At 39.3% G+C, this 19999-nt stretch overlaps 1 protein-coding gene across 1 annotated transcript in view; it reads left to right on the plus strand.

Annotated features, from left to right (window-relative positions):
• The first annotated feature begins 272 nt into the window (after nt 1-272).
• Nucleotides 273-19999, plus strand: part of NUBPL (nucleotide binding protein like) — an 85657-nt gene continuing 65930 nt past the window's right edge. The window contains exons 1-4 of the mRNA XM_029964081.1: nt 273-407; nt 1317-1464; nt 6940-6974; nt 19467-19557. Coding sequence (XP_029819941.1) covers nt 273-407; nt 1317-1464; nt 6940-6974; nt 19467-19557 — 409 coding nt within the window. The remainder of the gene's footprint in view (nt 408-1316; nt 1465-6939; nt 6975-19466; nt 19558-19999) is intronic.

The raw sequence follows: 19999 nt of genomic DNA on the forward strand, positions 1-19999 counted from the left end.
CATTTTCCTTACGGACAGAGGCAGGGAACCGCCTTCCGTGCTGCTGCTTCACAGTGCCACCGCTTGTGCTCTCTGCGGGAGGACCTGGGTCTCTTCCACCCAAGCCCGGGGCCGCAGCAGTTCTCAGCGCCAGACTCCCACATCCAACAAGCCGCGCTCCCTCCCCGGCACAGCCAGCGCCGCCGCTCTCCGGGCCTCACTGCCGGGCGGAGCGGGGGCGGCCGGGGCGCGGGCAGAGGCGCCATCGCACGCCGGGGGGGGGCGGCGGCGGGATGGGGGTCCCGCTGGGCTTGGGTGCGGAGCGTGCCCGCCCTCCCCGCTGGCGGCGGGCGGGCTTCCGGCAGCGCCGCGCGTGCGCGGGGTTGCGCGCTCCGCCGCTTGCACCCGCTCCGTTCGCCGGCTCCGCGGTGAGTGAGGCGTGAACTCCGCCGAGCGCGCGTCCGCCGGGGAGGGGAGCGAGCGGAGCGGCTGGGCTGTGCTTAGGGCGCGCGCGGAGGCAGGCAAGGGGGGGGAACCGCCGTAGTCTGGCTCTCCGTGGATGCCCCTGACGACTGGTGACCTGGGTGGCCAGGTCGGCAGCAGTATCCCTGCGGGAGGGGGTGCGGTCGCTTAGGTCTAGGTCTAGGGCAGTGTTGGGCTGGGTAGAGGGAGATGGGGTCTGCCTGGTTTTTGCCTGGATCTGAGTCCACTCCCAGGGAGTAGCGCGGCGCTCAGCGCCTTTGGCGGTGAAATTGTACCTTCCGGGAGCAGGTGGGACGCTGCCCGCGGGATGCTGCGCTCGTGCTCGCTCCGTCCTGCGCGGGGCGCGTGTGGGCTCCTCTGCCGCAATGAGAGGCGGAGAGGATGCCTGTGGCACGGCTCGGGCACAGACAGCCCTCGGGGCAGCTGCCTGTGCGGCACCGCCTGCCCTCGGCGCCTCGCGTTCCTGCTGCTTCGCTGTTTGCCGTGTTCGTTGTGCCTGAAACAACTGTGCAGAAAAGACGGCTAGGTTTGGCCTCTTTTTTTTTTAAAGCTTCGACTTTTAAAGCAGTGCTTTGGTTTATTTCAACACAAGTCCTCCTTTTTTTTTTCTTTTAGTTTGGGTGTTAAGATCGATCATATTTGAGTCTAAGCAAAATGCGACTGGGGTTACTTTTAAGTGGGCCCCGTCCCTGCCCGCCTTGTGAAGCAGGCTCCCTTTGGGAGAGCCCGCGTGCCAAAGGGTTTTCTTGGACTAGTAGTGACAATTACTCAGTGTGCAGGTGGGTTCCTTCTTGTCAACTCTGCGAAAGCTGCATGTTGATGCATACCATTTACTTGTATTCTGGTTTTGTTAGTCCTCGAGCTCTGGGGACGATTCTCTTGGGGACAGACGCGCCCGGATCCTGTCACGCGGGCTGCCAAAGCAGAAGCCCATAGAAGGAGTTAAGCAGGTGGTGGTCTTGGCTTCTGGAAAAGGGGGAGTTGGAAAATCAACAACAGCAGGTAAGATTTGACCTTTTTTAATTGTTGACTTTGCACATTTTCTAATACTTGGTAAAGAATATTTGGATGCTTGTGTCATTAGCTTGTAAATTGGTTCCACTAACACTGCCCTTTGCCTCTGTTAAGTCCCATTGCAGCCACTGAGAATCTGTTTGGGTATAGAAGTCTTGCCTTTAAATAAGATATAAATGGAGCAGACAGCTTTGAAATAGTGTCTAATAGTGCAGTGGTGTCCTGAGACAGTCTGCTCTAAGAGGCAATGCAAGCTGAGGTGAATTGGATCATATGGTAGTGCGGTGGCACTTCCTCTAGCAGCTTAGATGTGCCTGTACAGTGCCTCTCTGCTGTGTGAGCGTGGTCATGTGCTCTGTCGAGGACACTAATATTTAGAAAGGCTCAAAATCAGGACTGTCCAATTTTCTCAACTACTTATATAGTTGTTTCATAAAAAAAAGAGGAAACAGTAGTTGTAAACCACAAAACTGTCTACTCCACCATTAGGTTTTAGATTAATTGTTCTCTAACTGTGCAGTTGTTCCTAGGTGGTAGAACGAGATAATTCATGGGTTACCAGTACTGCAGAAATTTTCTTGAACTTAAACAATGATGGCAAAATGGAAAAATAATCATCATGCCAGCAACTGTGGTAGCCTTCTAAGATGGGGTTACAGTTGCGGTGGATGAGGGAAGAGTGACTGGTGTTATCTCCCTGGACTTGTTTAAAGCATTTGGCTCTCTCCTGCACAACATCCTTTTGTCTGAACTGGAGAGACTGGGATTTGATGTATGGACCACTTGGTGGATAAGGAATTGGCTGGATGGTCACATTGCATCCAAGTTTGGGTCCTCCAGCATAAGAAGGACTTGGACCTGTTCGAGTGGGTCCAGATGAGTGCCACAAAGGTGATCAGAAGGCTGGAGCATCTCTGCTGTGAAGACAGGCTGAGAGAGTTGGGGTGCTTCAACTGGGAGAAAAGAAGGCTCTAGGGAAACATTATAGCAGCCTTCCAGTACTTAAAGGGAACTTATAAAAAGGAAGGAGAGTGGCTTTTTACGTGGGCAGATAGTGATAGGACAAGAGTGAATGATTCTAAGATTGAAGTGGAGAGATTCTTTACTCTGAGGGTGGTGAGGCACTGGAACAGGTTGCTCAGAGAAGTGGTAGATACCCTGTCCCTGGATGTGTTCAAGGCCGGGTTGGATGGGGTTTTGCACGACCTGGTCTAGTGGAAGGTGTCCCTCTCCATGGCAGGGGTTTGGAGCTGGCTGATCTTTAGAGTCCCTTCCAACTCAAACCATTCTATGATTCTGTGACACTGAAGGTAAACTTCTTTGAAAAGGTCTGTGTAAAGTGTTAGAAATTTGTTTAAAGATCTGTTCCTTAGCATCTAGATTGGAGAAGAGTCATGCTTTAGTTGAATGATGTATACTGTTCATGTCCAGTTGTTGAGAATAACAGATGGATATAGCTTTTAATTTACCATTTTCTGTTTTGTATTTCAGCCGTGCTTGAAAAGGGCTGTTGGATAATAAATACTAGAACAGACAAACATGATACCTGTACTAAAAGTAACTATACTTAGAAAAAAATAATTTCCTTTTTTATTTTAATCTACTTATCTATTATCCTATACATAGGATACACATACCTATACAAAGACATGCAAAATAATTAACACTTGCATTTCTTAACCATCAGCCAAAAGGTACATCATTATAATTCATGGTCTGGTTGTTTCAGGTAAAATACCAAATAACTGTTTGTCTGTCAAAAGTTTACAAAATGAACATAATTTGAAAAGTAAATTCAGACTATTCTTCTTGTGTCTGCAAACAAATGTGTGAATTCAAGTTCTGCTAACTGGCACCTATATGTAATTTCTACATAAAATATAACATATGTATAAATAATACTTAAAGCTGGGAGAGAGTTTGTTCTCATGCATTTAAAAATAAAAAATCAGGGTTCAACAAGCATTAAATAAGAGATTAGAAACGTAAATGAACCGTTCAAATGTAGCTGTATTGGACAGCCTTTTTTAATGAATGTATTAATTCATAATATTAAGAAAATCTATATTCTTGTTTATTATAATGAGAATAAATTTAATGATTCAGAGGGACCACAAAAGATCAGATAACTAGTATAAACAAAAGTATTGCATGGCACCATTACTGAATTATGTATTTAAAGTTATATTCTTTGTAATTGGGGTTTGTGGGAAATATGTTTGGGGACAGTTATGCTGACACATTTTGAGAGCAGGAATTTAGAAGAAAAGAGAATAGTAAGCACCTCTAATTCCTAAAGCACTACAGAAAATAGTCTTACTGCTTGTATCTCAGAAAGCCTATCAGGGTTCTTTTTATTGTTTTTCTCAGTGTGGTAATGTTTTAATTGCACTGGATCTCCATTTCTGGACAAGAGGATCTGCATTCTGGTCAAGTTTGTCAGGGCCATTCCTTCACCTGTTGAATAACTCTTTCTGTTTGTTGCATTTGGCTTTCATGTTGTATTCTTTGTTGCTTCCAGTGCTTTTTGATCTTCTGAGATCAATGTAGTCAATGATTAGAAGCAGTTGTGTTATAGGAAATATATTTTTCAGTGCATGTTTAAATGCTTCAGTTGTTTTTTGTTGTTGTCTCTTTTTGTCTAGTACAAGTCTTGGACTCTTTGTTTGTTTTCCTGTGTTTTCTGTCACTTTCCTGTCAAGTTGCTGTCTTTTAACAGCATCCTTCTGTATTTACTTCATCTGGCCAAAGTTTAGGGTTTGTGGTGTGTTTTTGTTGTTGGTTGTTTTTTTTTTTTATTATTCTGTTCCCTCTTTTGCATTAGCCTGAAGATGAGATTACTGAAGAAAATTGATCTTGGCATGAGAAGAGGTCAACATGTGGTCTTGAAAAAAGAGGCATTTTTTATTTATTGAAAGTCTTGCTGTTTTCAACTGTGGAAGTAAAATAAAATTAAAGACTGATGTTCTTGCTCACATTTTGATAATCCTGAAGTTTGGGGAAAATAAAACTACTTACTATGTGGGCCTTCAGATATTTTAGCAAAGACTAACAGGCTGGGATTTGTTAGTATTGTTCAGGAAGGCTGTGTTTTAACTTTTTTTCCCTCAGAGTTCATCTAAATTATCTATACATATTTTATTGATGATGTATGTTAACCATGTTACAGATACAGGCACACTCAGCTGGTTCTATATACGTCTGATTTTGGACCAAGAAGTTTTATTTGTTTTGTTAGCTCGGTGTTTTGAGACTTCAACCATGTTATTCCTACGGCCAGTTTGGATTTGGAAGTTAGAAAGTACACGGTAATAAACCTTCCCACCCTTGTGCTGATTTCAAGAAGACTAGAATCATAGAATATCCTGAGTTGAAAGGAACCCACAAGGATCATCAGAGTTCAGCTGCTGGCCCAGCTCAGGACCATCCCCAGGAGTCACACCTTGTGCCTCAGAGTATCATCCAAAAATATCTTGAACTCAGGTTTGGTGCTGTGACCACTTCCCTGGGGATCCTGTTCCAGTGCCCAGCCCTCCTCTGAGTGAAGAACCTTTTCACAATATCCAAGGCTTCATGCCAGGTTTAGGTTGGATTAGACTAACTTGGATCAATCTGTGCATCATTCCTGATACTGGTTGGCAGGTGGAGCTGCTGGTTTAGCATGAGTGCTAAACCCATGAGTGGAGAGACCATGATGAGAAGTTGCCTGCTTAGAAGTTGTATAGACTTTCTGGCATGTACTACCTTGCTCTCCTGCACTCCTGGCTATAGGAACTTAGTAGTTAGGGCCAATATGAATGTTTAGGATCAGGTTAGGTCCTATGCTGCATGTTTACGCCCTCTTGGAACTGACAGTAATACAAATACAAGGGAGTGCAAGATTCAGCTGGGATTCAACATCAAGTGTTCAGCTAGATATCTTAGCTAAAAAACTTAGGTTTACGTGCTATACCATTTCCCTTCTTTCCCTTCAGTAGTCAAATATTTTTTATTAAAGAAGCATTGTGGATCATACATTAATTTTCACACATGAAAGGTGTGTAAGAAGAAGATAGATGTATGAAGTGATTTTTAAGACAGTGTCTATATTCCTTCTTCAGATATGAGTTGCAGTTGATTTGGTTTTTTTTCTTTTTTGTTGATAATAAAATTGGTTTGCTCGTTTTTTCCCCTTATCTGTGATTTGTAGATTGGTCTCCAACTTTCAGAAGATGAATTTTCCCATGATTGATTTGGGGAATAATTAATCAAGCCTATGTTTAAATAGCAAGTTGAAGAATAAAATCTATGTGCTTTATTAACTTAGGAGTAAACAGAGGCTGTGTGCCTCTTAGAGACAGCTGTACAGTTGTCCTTGTTAACACCCTGGCCATTTTGTTTGAAGGAGCTTACCTTTCTCAGTGCTAAGTTCTTCCGGATGGGAATCTGGCTCCCCAGCTTGTTCTCAGAACCATTATACTCTTCTGGTAGAACAAGACTGACTGCAGCTTAGCTCTGTTGAAAGGTTGTGTGGACTGACAAACAGCAATATGTAAAGAAAACAAAAGATGTTAGCCAAGAAAGAGTTGTGTGTGTTGGGTTTCTTCTCGTGGTGTGTGTTGTTTTTTTTTTTCCTAAAACATGTTACTGCTTGCATTATAAAAATTACTCTTTGTTTATACTGAAGCTTCTGGGAGGTCTTCCAACATAATTGAAGCTGGTGAGCCATTAAAGATACCATTTCTTGCATGTGCTTTTTAGTTATGGGAATTAAGTATTGATGGAAAAATAAAAGCTGTAAACAAACTCAGTCTTTTTAGTTGCTTCATCCCTTTTTGTCTGTTTCTTTAGTTGTTACAATTGCTTTCAGGTAGATGTGATTTTGTTTTCTGACATAAAAATCAAGTGAAAAGCATACCTTGCACCTTGTTCCAGGAAACATCTATGTTCAGTATATCACAAGAAATCAATAATAGTGATATCATCTTCCTGGTTACTGTGCTTTAATAGTTCATGCCAATACTTACCTAAATTCTAGTTTTATGAAAGTTCAGTGGAGACTGTTACCAGTGAAGGGTGAAGGTTATCAGTGACAGGGTGAATTTAGTTTTGTATTACGGTGTCCACTATTCAGAAGTGGGTACCTCAAAAATTTTTCCTTAATGTGTGCTTTGGCAAAATACTGAGATTGTTTTTATTTTGCAATGTCCTCTAGAAACTTAAGAGTTTGCAAGTTTTTGCAGATTAAGTTTGTTCACTTGTTAACAAATGTGGACTGAAATGTGAGTGCTGCTGCCACTTAAACTGAAAATATTGTAGAGGTGCAAGAAGCTAAGAACCAAGATGATGATGCAATTATTAAATAAGTGTCATGTGTTTATATTATATTTTCTCATGTTAGTAATGATAATGTTCTCAATATTTAGGAATTCAGTTTTCCTGGATTTAATCTTTTTGTTTTTTTCTCTTTTCTCTTTCTTGCAGTAAATATAGCCCTTGCCTTAGCAGCAAATGATTCGGTAGGTAATCATCTAATTATCAGCCTTAATGTGAAATGTGTGTCATATATCAAATGGTTACTGCTGAGGGCAGTCACATACATTAAATGTATTTACTCTGACAGTTAATTTCTTTATTTGTTTTGGGTGGACTTCTGAGTTTCTGTTAATTTGTTTATATTTTATCAGTACCATTAATAACTTAGTAGATCTCATCCTTTCTCTTGGTTTGGCTGTGTCCTTTCCCTTGTGTGTTACTGAGTTCAATTCTACAAGAATGTATAGAAGTAGTAGAGGATGCTTGTGCAGGTTGGAGACACTTAACAGATAGTTAAATTCTATCAATTCAGAACACTGATTCAAAAATATAGGTCCAAAGATTTACTTTTTCTGGAGAAATTATTATAAAAATACTTTATATATAAACAGCTATGGAAAAAAAAAAGAGCTATGTATCTTCCCTAAAGCTTGGAAATACTTTTTTTTTAATGAAAAATTATCATTCCCCAGTTTGGTATTGCTCAAACTGTTACCTGGACTATAAATAGATGGTGGGAACAATTCAAGTGTAAAAACAACAGGTGTTCATTATGTCCACCTGCTGCTACAGACTGGGGGTAGTTCCATTGTGCACATTTATTGCCACACATGTATACTCAGAAGCAAGCCTCATTTCCTATATGAGGGTGTATAATGCAGGTTTTGTGCTCATACAACATTAAATAGAAAGATCCTCAACTACTTTAATCAGATAAACGTAGCATCTTTTTAATGTTGTAAAAGATGAGTAAAAGAAAACAACAGGTAGAAAGAGCGAGGTTTAGATTCAATCTGCACACTTTCTGTGGGAATTTTATATAAAGTTAAAAGAAATTTCCATAAACTCACTTAATAAGAAGAATGTTTAAAGCTGTTATATGAAATATGTACTGTTTGTGATGGCATCTGATCTTGTTATTTCACAGTTTTAATTCTGTGTTTTAAATAGGCTGTTGGAGTAATTTGATTTCAGAGAAATCTGTCATCTTGAAAGCAAAACTGCTTGAATGGTTCCTTCTAATTAACTTTAAAACATTGCATTTGCTGTAATACTTTTGTAAAACAAATGTGAGCCTGCAATGTGATCTGTTGTTGGATGGCCATTGAGTAGCTCCATGGAAACCATGGCAACTAATTGCACGTAACTTTCCGTACCAGTTTATGTGTTTTTAAGATTGTGTCTGGTACTTTTTGAACATGGAGATAAAGCACCTCTTAGTAATTCTGACATACACAAGTTTTGGGATTATGCCCTTTTTCAGGAGTTAAGCATCTGGCTTTAAACATAATAATGTGATATACCACTTCTGTAGGCCATTAAAACACTCGTGAAGCACACAAATAAGAGAGACCATAGTCTAGAATGATTGAAGAGGTTACTGCAGGAGTTATGTGGCAAATCAGAGGCTGAGAACTAATTTTAAATGAAATTGAGCCAAGAAAGTTAAGCAAAGGCAGGATGTGCCTGCCATTTGTGATGTTCCGATTGTGTGTGAAGTCGCAGGCCAGCGTCTGGGGGATGTTACTCAATGAAGAGCAGCTGAAAGTGATGAAACAGCTGTGACTTGCATGAACCGATGGTCACAAGTTAGCAAGCTGCTACCTCGGTGAAATGGTGCATTGATGTAGTCACAAGTTAGAAAATATGAAATTAAGGTGGATTTTATAAACTCAACTCTCTCTTGCTTGTTCATGCATTAATATTTTTTTTGTGTTTTTTTGTTTGTTTTTGTTTTGGGTTTTTTTTGAGATAATGATGCGTACATCATGTTTATGTTTAAACTTTGGCCTTGAAGTCACTGGTGTGTTCATTTGTGTACTCACATTGATTTCAGTTCACTAATTTTGTGAGTCAGGCTTTTGAAGTGAGTATCTCAGGCTTTTGAAGTGGATCTTGTTCCAGGCTAGGATTGTCCAGTGCTCTGAATTGTAGAGGTCATTGCAATGATCACTTTTGTTATGGCGAATGAAGTTGTAGTGGGTTGATCTTGGCTGGATTGCCCTTAAGTGCTCACCCAGCTGCTCTGTCACTACCCTTCCCAGCTGGAAAAGGGAAGAGAGAAAAAGATGGAAAATGACTCGTTGGTTGGGATAAGGCACTTTACTAAAGCAGAAAAGTAAAGCTTGTGTGCAGAAAAGCGAAGCGAAAAATAATGAGGTTTATTCTCTACTTCCCATCAGCAGCAATGTCCGGCCATGTCCTGAGAAGCAGGGCTTCAGTGACTCATAATGGTTTCTTAGCAGGCAGCCATTGGAGACAATGGATGCCCCCCTTCCTTCTCCTAAGCTTTTGTATCTGAGCTAACATCATATGATATAGAATATCCCTCTGGTTAGTTTGGGTCAGCTGGCCTACTTGTGCTCCTTCCCAGAATCTTGCCCTTGACTGGGGAAGGAACATTACATACTGATGCTGTGCTCAGCAGAAGCCAAAACACTGGTGTGTTATCACAGAATCAGCCGGGTTGGAAAGGGCCTCTGAGATCAAGTCCAACCCTTGATCCACTTCTAGCTACCAATGCAAAGCACAGCACTGTGAGGGCCACTATGGGGAAATGAACTCCAGCTCAGCCAGAGCCAATACAGAAGTAAATAAGGAGTTTCTTTCCCAGAGTCCACTGGTGCCTCCTGCTGAAGTTTATAGTGAATTTCTTTATCCTCAGACACACAGCAGTGGATGCCTTCATTTTACGTTTAATAACTACTGATTATGGATTACCTCCCCATGGTTTTTCTTCTCTTCATTGCTTTTGTAAGTTAGTCTCTTTCAGAGGAAGCAGTAATGATTATGTGAGTAAATCAGAGCTTCAGGAGCCCCCTGCAACCTATTACAGTCCTTATATCTCTTATAAGCAAAATACAGATTTATTGAAACTGATCTTGGACTTGATGTACTGCTTAAAGGAGGAAAGAATGATTCATGGAGGAAGATAGATCACCATGACAATAAAGGTCTGTGCTTCCTTCATTAGACACAGTGTGTTTGCGTTATAAATTCTATGTTTGTAACTCAACTGTTCTTTTTCTAAGATAATACAGGTCACAGACTGTTGAGAACAACTGTTTTCAGGTGAGGGTGATCTGTAAAAGATGCTTTCAGAGGAGACTGGATTAGAGTAGATTCTTGCTGTGTTCAGTGACAGCTGTGATGTCTTGTTTGATAGTCAAACTAGAAGATTAAAAGTCAAAGCATAAGGATTTTTTGTCCTCTTGATAAAAGAAAGCATCCTTCCCTCTTCTCTTGAAAGTCTACTTTCTATAGTTAAAAAAACAAAACCAAAACCCCACTGTTTCTATAGATAGACTTTTTTTTTTTCATATTGAAGCTTTTTCAGTTATTGTAGTGATTGTCTGAAATACTAGGGCATCAACAGAGGCTTGGACATTGTCATGGTCGCACGGTGTTATTGGCAGAGCCGAGATTAGAATTCGGGAGTTCCAAATCTTGCATACTGGTTTTCAGTCTGTTTGGTGTATTTTTACCTCATGGTTACAGAGTAAATAATTCAATACTGGATTTCATTTAGATGCCTAGATACTCTGTCCAAGACAGAGTAGGGGTTTTGGAGAGGTTTTCTATTTTTTCTTGTTTGATTTTAGTTTTTGATTCAAAGCCAGGGAAAACAAGCAGGACAGCCTCTTATCCCTTCCTGGTATATTAGTTTTGGTACCCTGGGTTACCTGTTGTAGATGGATTAGTTAAGAAATATATAAGCTCTTGGGCTTGTACCAAGGCCTATAAATCTATACAATGTTCTTTTTGTGTTAAGAAATAACTTAAAGTCTTACCCTTGTGTCCTGTTTTTAATTGCTCGCTTAGTTTGACAGCTGATTCTTTTCATTCTTTTGATGTATCAGCAGTCAGTTGTGCTCCCCTAGGAGCACTTGGGAAGAATTTTTGGGTTTTGTGCCAGGACGATTCATATTCAGACTAGAATGACTATTTATGAAAGCTGCCTGGCCAGAGACGATTTATTATAGTAGAAACAAGTTGAATTAATAGATGGCAGCAATAATAGGGTAGAGATTGCTTGTTTATGAACAGAGTATTTTAGTGAGCAAACACCAGCTGTGCATGACTAAGGATGGCACAAATCCAGTTGGGAGGCTGTATGCTTGTGCTGTCACTATGAGGCAAGCTCCTCAGTCAGATTTCCTTTGACTTGCCTTTTAGATGCAGGAAGATTTACATTTTTCATTATAGAATGAAATGTTTTTGTTGTGAAGGACAGAGGAGCAAGAAGTAAAACCATATGGAACAAGTTAGCATGTAAGCAGAAGAAAGTGGCTTCTGCCTGCAGTAGTGGGGACGTGTGGTTAAAGGCAGCAGTTTTCACTATTCTAGCCGAGCTCTGCGCCAAGGGATTACGGGGTCATGCAGGCTAGGACCAAAATTTGGGATGCATCAAGGGCGATTTGAGCTCGGGGAGTGGCCCCCGTTCCCAAGCAAGCCCGTGGGTTGCCGAGCAACGCGGGGATTTCGGCAGGGCCCGTCCGTGCCGGTGCCCGTGTCCGTGCCGGTGTCCGTGTCCATGTCCGTGTCCATGTCCATGTCCGTGTCCGTGTCCGTGTCCGTGCCCGTGCGGGAGGCGCGGCCGGCAGGGGGCGCGCGGGCAGCGGGAGGCCGGTCCCGGCGTGAGGGGGCGGCAGCGGGGGGGAACTGCAGCGCCATCCCTGTGGAATGGCACAACCCACTGTAGTTTTCTTTTCTTTCTGAACCAGAAAACTCGCATGGATATCTGCCCAATATACACATAGGCGAGTAAGAAGTTTCTCATGCATATATGGCAAGTTACAGCACAGAAATGACGTAGTGAGGAGCTGAGTCTTCATGGAATTCAGTATTGTGATACCAAAATTAATTTTGATTTCTTCGAAACGTGTATTTAATAAAACACACATTTTGAAGCTGCTCAAAAGCCACCCAGCTTACTTTCTTTACATTCCAGCTTTCTTCCTCCCCCCAAATATTTGGCTCCTGTAACTCAGCTATTTGTCCACAGGGTAATATTTGACTGCTGCATTCATAGATGACTTCACAATGTATATACATTTCTTGTTGGTAAGGAAAAAATCTACGTGGGAGGACAAACAAATCTAGAAGAATTAGGACAATAATAGGCTCCTTCGCTGAGCAATCGTAGTGTGAAAGCAGGTTTTGACCTGTTTTGTCTTCCTCCTATGCAGCTTTTCTAATTATTAGGGTTTGATTTCTAGGCATCTCTACCTCTGTTGCTTAGAGAATCAGCAGACTTTAATTGCTGTAGATAAGGTCTTCATGCTTGTTTCTTAATGCTATCAAGTGTCAATAAGGGTGGAGATGCTAGTTAGAATTGATTGGGATTATTTTGCAATGACAGCTTCTAGATCAGCTGAGAAAATGAGGGAATAAAGCTTTAAAAATGTTTTTCAAGTAAAACATGAGTGAAATTAAAAATATTTTAAAACATAGACATCTTAAAATGTTTTATTTAAATCAGATAACTATATACTTAATTTGAAGAAAATGTCCCCTTTTTTATTATGAAATATTGCCTGTAGAGTTAAGTACCTGCATCCTTAGTCTTCAAGTCATTGAAAGCCTAGTGCAAATATCACAGAGACTGATGCGAAAGATGGAGCATGTTTGTAGTAATTTGACATGCTGTGAAAGTGGAGAGGCATCTTGTAGAGATGGGGTAATGTTAGGGATTCCATTTTGGTAATTTCTTTTTCAGTGGTGCTATATTGAATTTTTTTTGAATGGGATACATAATGTGCAGGAAGGCCAAACAAGGCTGAATTACTGGTATCTGATTATTAAGAAGCTTGAGTAGGAGCTAATGCAGACTGCTATGGAAGGAAAAGGACTTTTAAACCAGTAGCAGACTGAGTGTTTAAAGCAAGTTTGTGTTTCTAGGATAGAGAGCGAGGAAGCTGCAGTGGTACATTTTTGGCTTTAATCCAATTTACAGCTAGGCACTTAAATATTGTGTGCAGCTGAAAGAGTTAGAGAATTAGGGATTAAAAGATGGCTATTCATTGTGTCAGTATGTCAAACGAGGAATCCATAGCCTATCCTGATTTTAAGTTCCCTTTTGTCCTGTGTGTTGCTGCTTGCAGTTTGGGATTAGCTCTAAGTCTATAATGACATTAAAAGGGTAAATTGAGAGTCCTGGTGGTGGATTAAGAGCACCAGCTTTAAAATAACTGGCACCCTCACTTAGCAAAGCTGGAATCTCTGTCTTTGGAATGGACTGCAGCTACTGAATGCTGGGAGCACTTCCAGTGTAGGAAAGCCTTCACCATATAGAAAAACGACAGCTCATTAACCTGTGCCTCTATCCCTCCCAGACTGAACACCAGGGAATTCTGGTGAGCTGCAGAGTTTACTTCAAAGTAAAATACCATCCACTAACATCCAGTGGGGATACGTATGCCTTACCAAGTATGGAAAAAGTCTCAGATAATATGAGCAAAAATGAAATTAATGCTGTCAAAGAGTCTCTGGATGCTTAGCAGTAACGTAGGCTATGTTGATTAACAGCTATTTATAGCAGCTTCTTGTGAGTTCCTTTTTTTATTCTTTTTCTTTATTCTTTTTTTTTTCCTTTCTTTCTTTCTGTTGGTATGAAGTCTTTAATCAGGTCTGTTCCTCAATAAAGCATTTGGCAACATGGAAGAAATTAATATCACCATATTCTCCTCTACACACAGAATTATGTGGGGAGGGATCCTTTGTGATATGTGAATAGAACTGGTTGCATTTGGTTGAAAATTTGTTACTGGAAAGTGTAATTGATTTCATTGTTACTATTCCCTGAAAGATGAAAAAGGGAAGCTACATAAAGAAAGTATAGGGAGAAACTAAACAGTTCTGAAGTGTCTGTTCAAATAGCTAAGAGGACGAAAGATATGGATCATTTTGTCATGAGTACGGACTTATGCCATCTGAACAAGGATTGTGTATAGTAAAACTTACCTGCCTAAGAGAACAAACATAATAGCAATTGAATATTTTCTAATCTGCATGAGGAAAAGCAAAGGAGGCAGAATTTACTGGGTTTTTTACAAGACCTTTCTCTGCCAGGACTTTGTCTAATGTGGCCTTCAACAACTTTATTTTTTTCCCCCAAAATAATTATAACTAAGTTCAGAGCTTGAAAATTGTTGGTTTAGACTACAGCTGTCTTCCAAATCTTGATCGTTTTGCTCACAAGGCAGTGGCCAGGTTCAAGGACTAAAGTGAACTTTAATTACGTTGATAATCTTGCCAGAGAAGGTAAAGGATCTTTTTAGTGAGGTTCTCTATGCCTGTATTTTGTACACTGCACAAAATGAAGCTGTGGAATTGTCATCTTTCAGGGGTATATGCAAGAATATCTTCATCTATTGACGTAGCATTTGGTTTCTTGTAAATATAGAATCTCTACCTGGTGACTGTGAAAACTTGTTTTCGTTTCTTAGTGTAGGTGAGAGAAATTTCTGAATTGCAATGAAAACTTCACTGTATTGGTACTGGGTTAAGAGCTGCAGTGATTGTATAATTTATAATACATTATGCTGAATGTTTGTCAGAAATCTTTAGAGAGGTCTAATGGGGAAATTAATATCTTGCTGAGAAGATAAATGGTAGTGAAGTAGAAAGAAGTATGTAGTCCATGATGTAAAAGCAGAAAATGAAGAGGAATTATAGTTCCTTGTCACAATCCTTTATTCTGTAAATTTTTTTTTGTGGTCTTAAGCTCACCAGTGATCAGATGAGACCATGGCAGCCAGTACCAGTGCTGCAGAAAGAGCAAATCCTAGTGGTAGTTGGCCTGTGCTAGAGAGTGTTTATCTAGAGAGGAGAGAAATCTTAAAAGCATTAGTAAGAAGGTAAGTGTGCACATTTCTGAGTTTTTAAGTATAGTTTTTGCTAACAAGAGAGTACTTTTGTGTTTTCATGTGCCGACAATATATTTAATTTTAATATTGTGTTCTCTGCCTGATGGGATTTTGATAAGGCTCTTATTCTGCATGAAGAAGACAATAATTCTGTATGTGTTAGTTTGTATATTTTTTTTCAGTGACCAGGAATTACATGATTAAATCATATAGTTACATAGTCAGTTGAATCTTGAGAATTTAAGCTGTTTAGAACTTGCAGTCATCATCATGGCTAGGCTTTGCGAATGAAGATTTGGGAAAGGCTCTGTCCACATTTGTTACAAACATGCTGGTGGCTGATGAGGCCAATATGAGATAGACAAGTCCGATTGAAAAGGCTCAACAGAAAGACTCCTTAGGTGGTATATTCTGCAAGGCACGATCCTTTCTGCATTGTCTTTTCTCCTCGAGAGTGATCCTGTGTGCGTTCTCAAAGGAAGCAGCAGCGTTATAGATGGTGTGTCTCCAGACCTCCTGATTGGAGGCCAGAGTAGACTGGTTATGGTGGTCAATATGGCCAAGGCTGAGATGTTGTTTCAGGGAGTCCTTGTATCTTTTCTTCGGGGCTCCTCTCTTGCAGCAGCCGATGGCAAGTTCACCATAAAGCAAGATCTTAGGGAGGCGATGGTCCTTCATCCTGGAGACGTGCCCTGCCCAACACAGCTGTGTTCTCAGCAACATGGCCTCAATGCTTGTGACTGCTGCTTAGAACTTGCAGTAAGGCAACAAAAATACACAGGTCTCTAGAAAGTATTTTCCAAGTGTAATTAAGTTGAAGATTGATTCAAACTTTTGTCCACAGCTGGGCAGGTGGAAGGAAAAGGACAAATGTTAACTCGAGAACAGCTGTTTTGAACTTGGTTATTGTTATGTCGTCTGGAGAGATGGAATGCTGTTTGTTTAATAGCACAGGGTAGAAACACATTTATAAGGAGAAAATGCAACCATAAGAAGATAGTGGAGTTTTATTTCCTGAATGCTTTTCCTGCAGAGTGCTGAAGGTGGCTGTAGCAGTGGTGTGTGCTCTGCTCTGAAAAACACTTAAAAGCAGGGGGAGTTCTGCGTGCTTGAATGTGCTTTATGTACTGCATTTCTATTTGTATAACTAGTATTACTTAACAAAAAAAAAGATTCAGCATCAGAATGATATGTATATGCATATGAAAATAATGTCAGAGGGCGTAAGAAGAATCTTAGAGCTTTTTTCCCCCCCTCCCTTTTTATTTTAAGTTGCCTTCTTGGTTCTGCTTGTGATCCCCTGTAATCTGTTTCTTCTGCCCAGATGTTCTTTTTTGCCTTGTCTGATATTATGCCTGTTTTTTTAGGATTTGTTTCAATGCTTTGAAAGATGTGCTTGTTTTATATGAGGTGTGGGTTATATGAGGGAAACACAATTTATTAAAATTTAATTTATTTTTTTTAATTATTGTAACATGCGTCTGGATTACATTTCAGTCAGCATGAGAAGTATCTGGTATTGGTAATTCTGATGAACGGTTTCATGTGGTAGCATCCAGGTGTGTGCATATTATTTCTTCTCTTGGGCATTTAAAACATAGTAAATGCTGGAAGAGATGATCTGGACTGTGCTGTGCCTGCCTTAAAAGATCCCTTGGTAACTGCCATAATGTATTTCCGAGATAGTTAAACCTTGAGTAAAGGGTTTTTATTGCTTAGATACTGCAAAAGCAGGGATAGCTGGGAGAAACAAACCTCAAAACCATAGCTTATTGGGCCAATGCTTTGTGTATAAGCTGCTGCTTTTAGGCAGTAAGAATTCTTACCTAACATGTTGAATTGCTTGGTGAAGAAAAAAACCCCTGCCTTAGGCTATCTTTAGTGAGGTTCTGCCAGTGATTTAAAGATTTGCCAAAGGACCTTTCTCCTATAATCTGGTAGAAAGCACCGTGCTTACAGGAACACTTGTGGTTTTGTAAACGTGAGTTGTAGAAACTCGAGGATCTGTTAATTATTCTTCTATTTGAAGACAACAGTTTTATTGAACCATATCCATGAACACAAACAGTGCATCTTGGAAACTGGCACTTTCCTTGCGTCCGAGGAAGTGTGTACATTTTTTTGAGAAACCATCAGGTTTATTGTATTTGCTTGAAACAAAGATCAGCTTTGTAATTTGGAGTAACAGCTGAATTTGGAAAGTCTTCCTAGGTAACTGAAGGATGTTTTTCTCCAGTGTGCTTGTATCTATTCAGGAAATTTTGTACACTTGTAGATACCTTCCTGCTGACTCCTAGGAATAAGTGACCTGTACTGGTGAAGACCTGATTATGTCCAGGAGGTCATAAAATGAGTCTAATTAATTTAGATCATCTTAAATCTTCAGTCCCTTTAGGCTGAAAATAAAACTGTAGTGAGTTGTGAGATCATTGTAGTCAGTCAGTGCATAGTCACAATCCATGCTGGGGGTGGGGAGAACCCTCAGAAAATTGAGGGAAAGTATGTCAGTCAAGTGTAAAACACTGTAGGTGTTCCAGCAAATATTTACTTTTGTTGGGAAGGAATTAGGTGGCACAGCCCTTAAATGATGTTTTGATGGGTTGGATTAGCTGCTAACACAGATAAAGGGACTGGGTCATGAATCTTTCTAATCTGTTAAAATAATACATTTTGTATAAGAACAAAGAAACTCTAATGCTCTGTTGATGTCTTTGAAGTCTAACATAAAAACGGGTCTTTTCAATGTTTTTGAAATCACAGCTCTCATGCAGTAGGCAAGAAGTAGAATAATTTCTTAGAGGAACTCCTGAACTTTTTTCTAGTAGTTTTCACAAGATGTTATAATGAAAAAAATGCTTAAAAAATCTAAATTAAATAATCCATATAATTACATGTGCTTTACTCTGTTTAATAAAAAGTACATTGAACAACTGAACCCAAATTTGGCTGATTTTTGTAGTAAAAACTTATTTTTCAAAGTACATAGTAGATAAAATATGTTAATGCATTTTTTTTCACATCTTAGTTGTAAAATTTAAGATACATGTGTCTTATAATAGGTAAATTTAACACTGCAAATTGTTGAGCTGTTAAGGATGTCTTCAGGATTCAATATCAACAGCTTTAAAAAAGAGAAGGAAAAAAGAAAGCAACCTCTACAGAAGAACAATGCCCAGAAACTCAAATTATTACATATAGGTTAATGGTTGGACTTGATGAGGTCTTTTACAACCTAAATGATTTTATGATTCTATGATATGTTGTACTAACAAGTGTCAGTCTTGCTTCTCAGTTGTCTAATTTCCTTATCTTAACTGAAATTCAGATTTATTTAGTAGCAGTGGTCTCAATACTCAGGTTTTTAATCCAGGTGCATTTCTCGATTAAAAAACTACAGTAAACAAACTGATTGTGATGCCACAGAACGTACTTCATGTTTAGAAGTTCCATTCAAGGGTAAAGGTGCTGTATACTTGCATTAAAAGCCTTGTTGCACTCCTCTTCTAACCAGAAACTCAATGGTTATCACTGAGCCTTTTTCTTTCTTTCTTTCCCATCAAAACTGTGATAACTAAATGGCTTAATATAAGATACCAAATTAGGAAAGCATCATCCAGAAAGTGAAGCCCACATTTTCAAACACTGACAGGGGAAGGCTGATTTGGCAGTGTTGGAAAAGCTCCTATTGCTGCCTTAACCTTTTAAACATACTTGTTTGCAATTTTGCAAAATGTTGAATACAGTTAGCTTTTTATATTAGAGAAACTTGACATTCAGCACTTTAAAGGGCTTGCTCTTTACTACTTAATTTGCAGAACTTGGTAATTCATAGTGTGTCTTGCCATCTGTAGGAAAAATAGTTTTAATTTCCACAAAATATGTATGTATATCTGTAAAAATGAATATAGAAAAAACTCTTCTAAGTCTAGACTACATAGTTGAAATAATTTTTATTTAAAGTTTATTACCTACTGTACCATATGTAGCTGAATAAACCCATTTTTAGCATACTTTTGTGTAAATATATTTGATTAAAATGTTATGCCTGCTTAATTAGCTTCAGAGACTTGCATTTCAGTAACTTCAGAATGTCTGCAAAACTTTACTCTGGCTACTTAAGTGGAAGAAAAAAATGTTTTTTATGTTTTTCACATTCCTTATGATCACTGGTGTAATTTAAATTGCATAAAATTGAATATATTTACAAACCTAATTTGTTGGGGTTTTTTTACAATAAAATTTGATACCTTTTTAAAAAAGTTAAAATATTATTTCTGTATAAATGTACGTGGAGTAGAGAGAACGTTGGTCATAATGTTTGGTAATATAAAGTCTGTGGTCTACATTATGTAAATAAGAAAATGTGCAAGTGAGGATTCTGCGTATTGAGAATCTAGATTTTATAAAGATGTCTTACCCAACTTGTAGACATTGTTATATTTCATTCTTCAACTGCAATTTAGAGAGAAAGGAAACAATGATAACTGATGTCTAAATCAAGATCCTATTTTTATTTCTACGGGCAGTTTTGAATTTTACTCAGCTAATAATTCAGAAAGGAAAACATGTTTTGACAATTCCTTTTTTTTTTTTTTGTTCCTTATACAGACAAAAGAAGTTGGTTTACTTGATGCAGACATATATGGACCTTCAATTCCAAAAATGATGAATTTAAAAGGAAACCCCGAATTAACACCAAGTAAGTGGAAGTGATTTTAATTCCTGTCTTCATTGTACAGGGATGATCATGGCCCACTCATCCACTCATTGGTGCTTCCTCGGTGTGGTACAGAAGGGGTGCAAACAGAAGACTGAGTTATTTGTTTATTTATATACAGTATTGAGATTGCTTTCAGAGCTAGCTTGTACAATTAGGAGCATATTCAGGGTCTTATTTTTTGTTAATCCACAGACTTTGGCAGTTTCATGGATTATTACTATAGACACTGGAAAGGCCATCTGGGAAAGGAAGGTTATTTAGTAGTTTTAAACTTGCTGTACAATATCCTGCAATAGATGACCTTCAATTAAAGAACAAAACCCAGTAATCTAAGAAAAAAGTAAACATTAAAAGAAATAAGAGAAGGATCATTACAGGAGCTTGTACCAAATGTCATTAAAATGATTCTGTTTGGTCTCTC

The sequence above is a fragment of the Manacus vitellinus genome, unplaced genomic scaffold (genome assembly GCF_001715985.3).
Source record: "Manacus vitellinus isolate BGI_N305 unplaced genomic scaffold, ASM171598v3 scaffold_6_pilon, whole genome shotgun sequence".
NCBI classification, from domain to species: domain Eukaryota; kingdom Metazoa; phylum Chordata; class Aves; order Passeriformes; family Pipridae; genus Manacus; species Manacus vitellinus.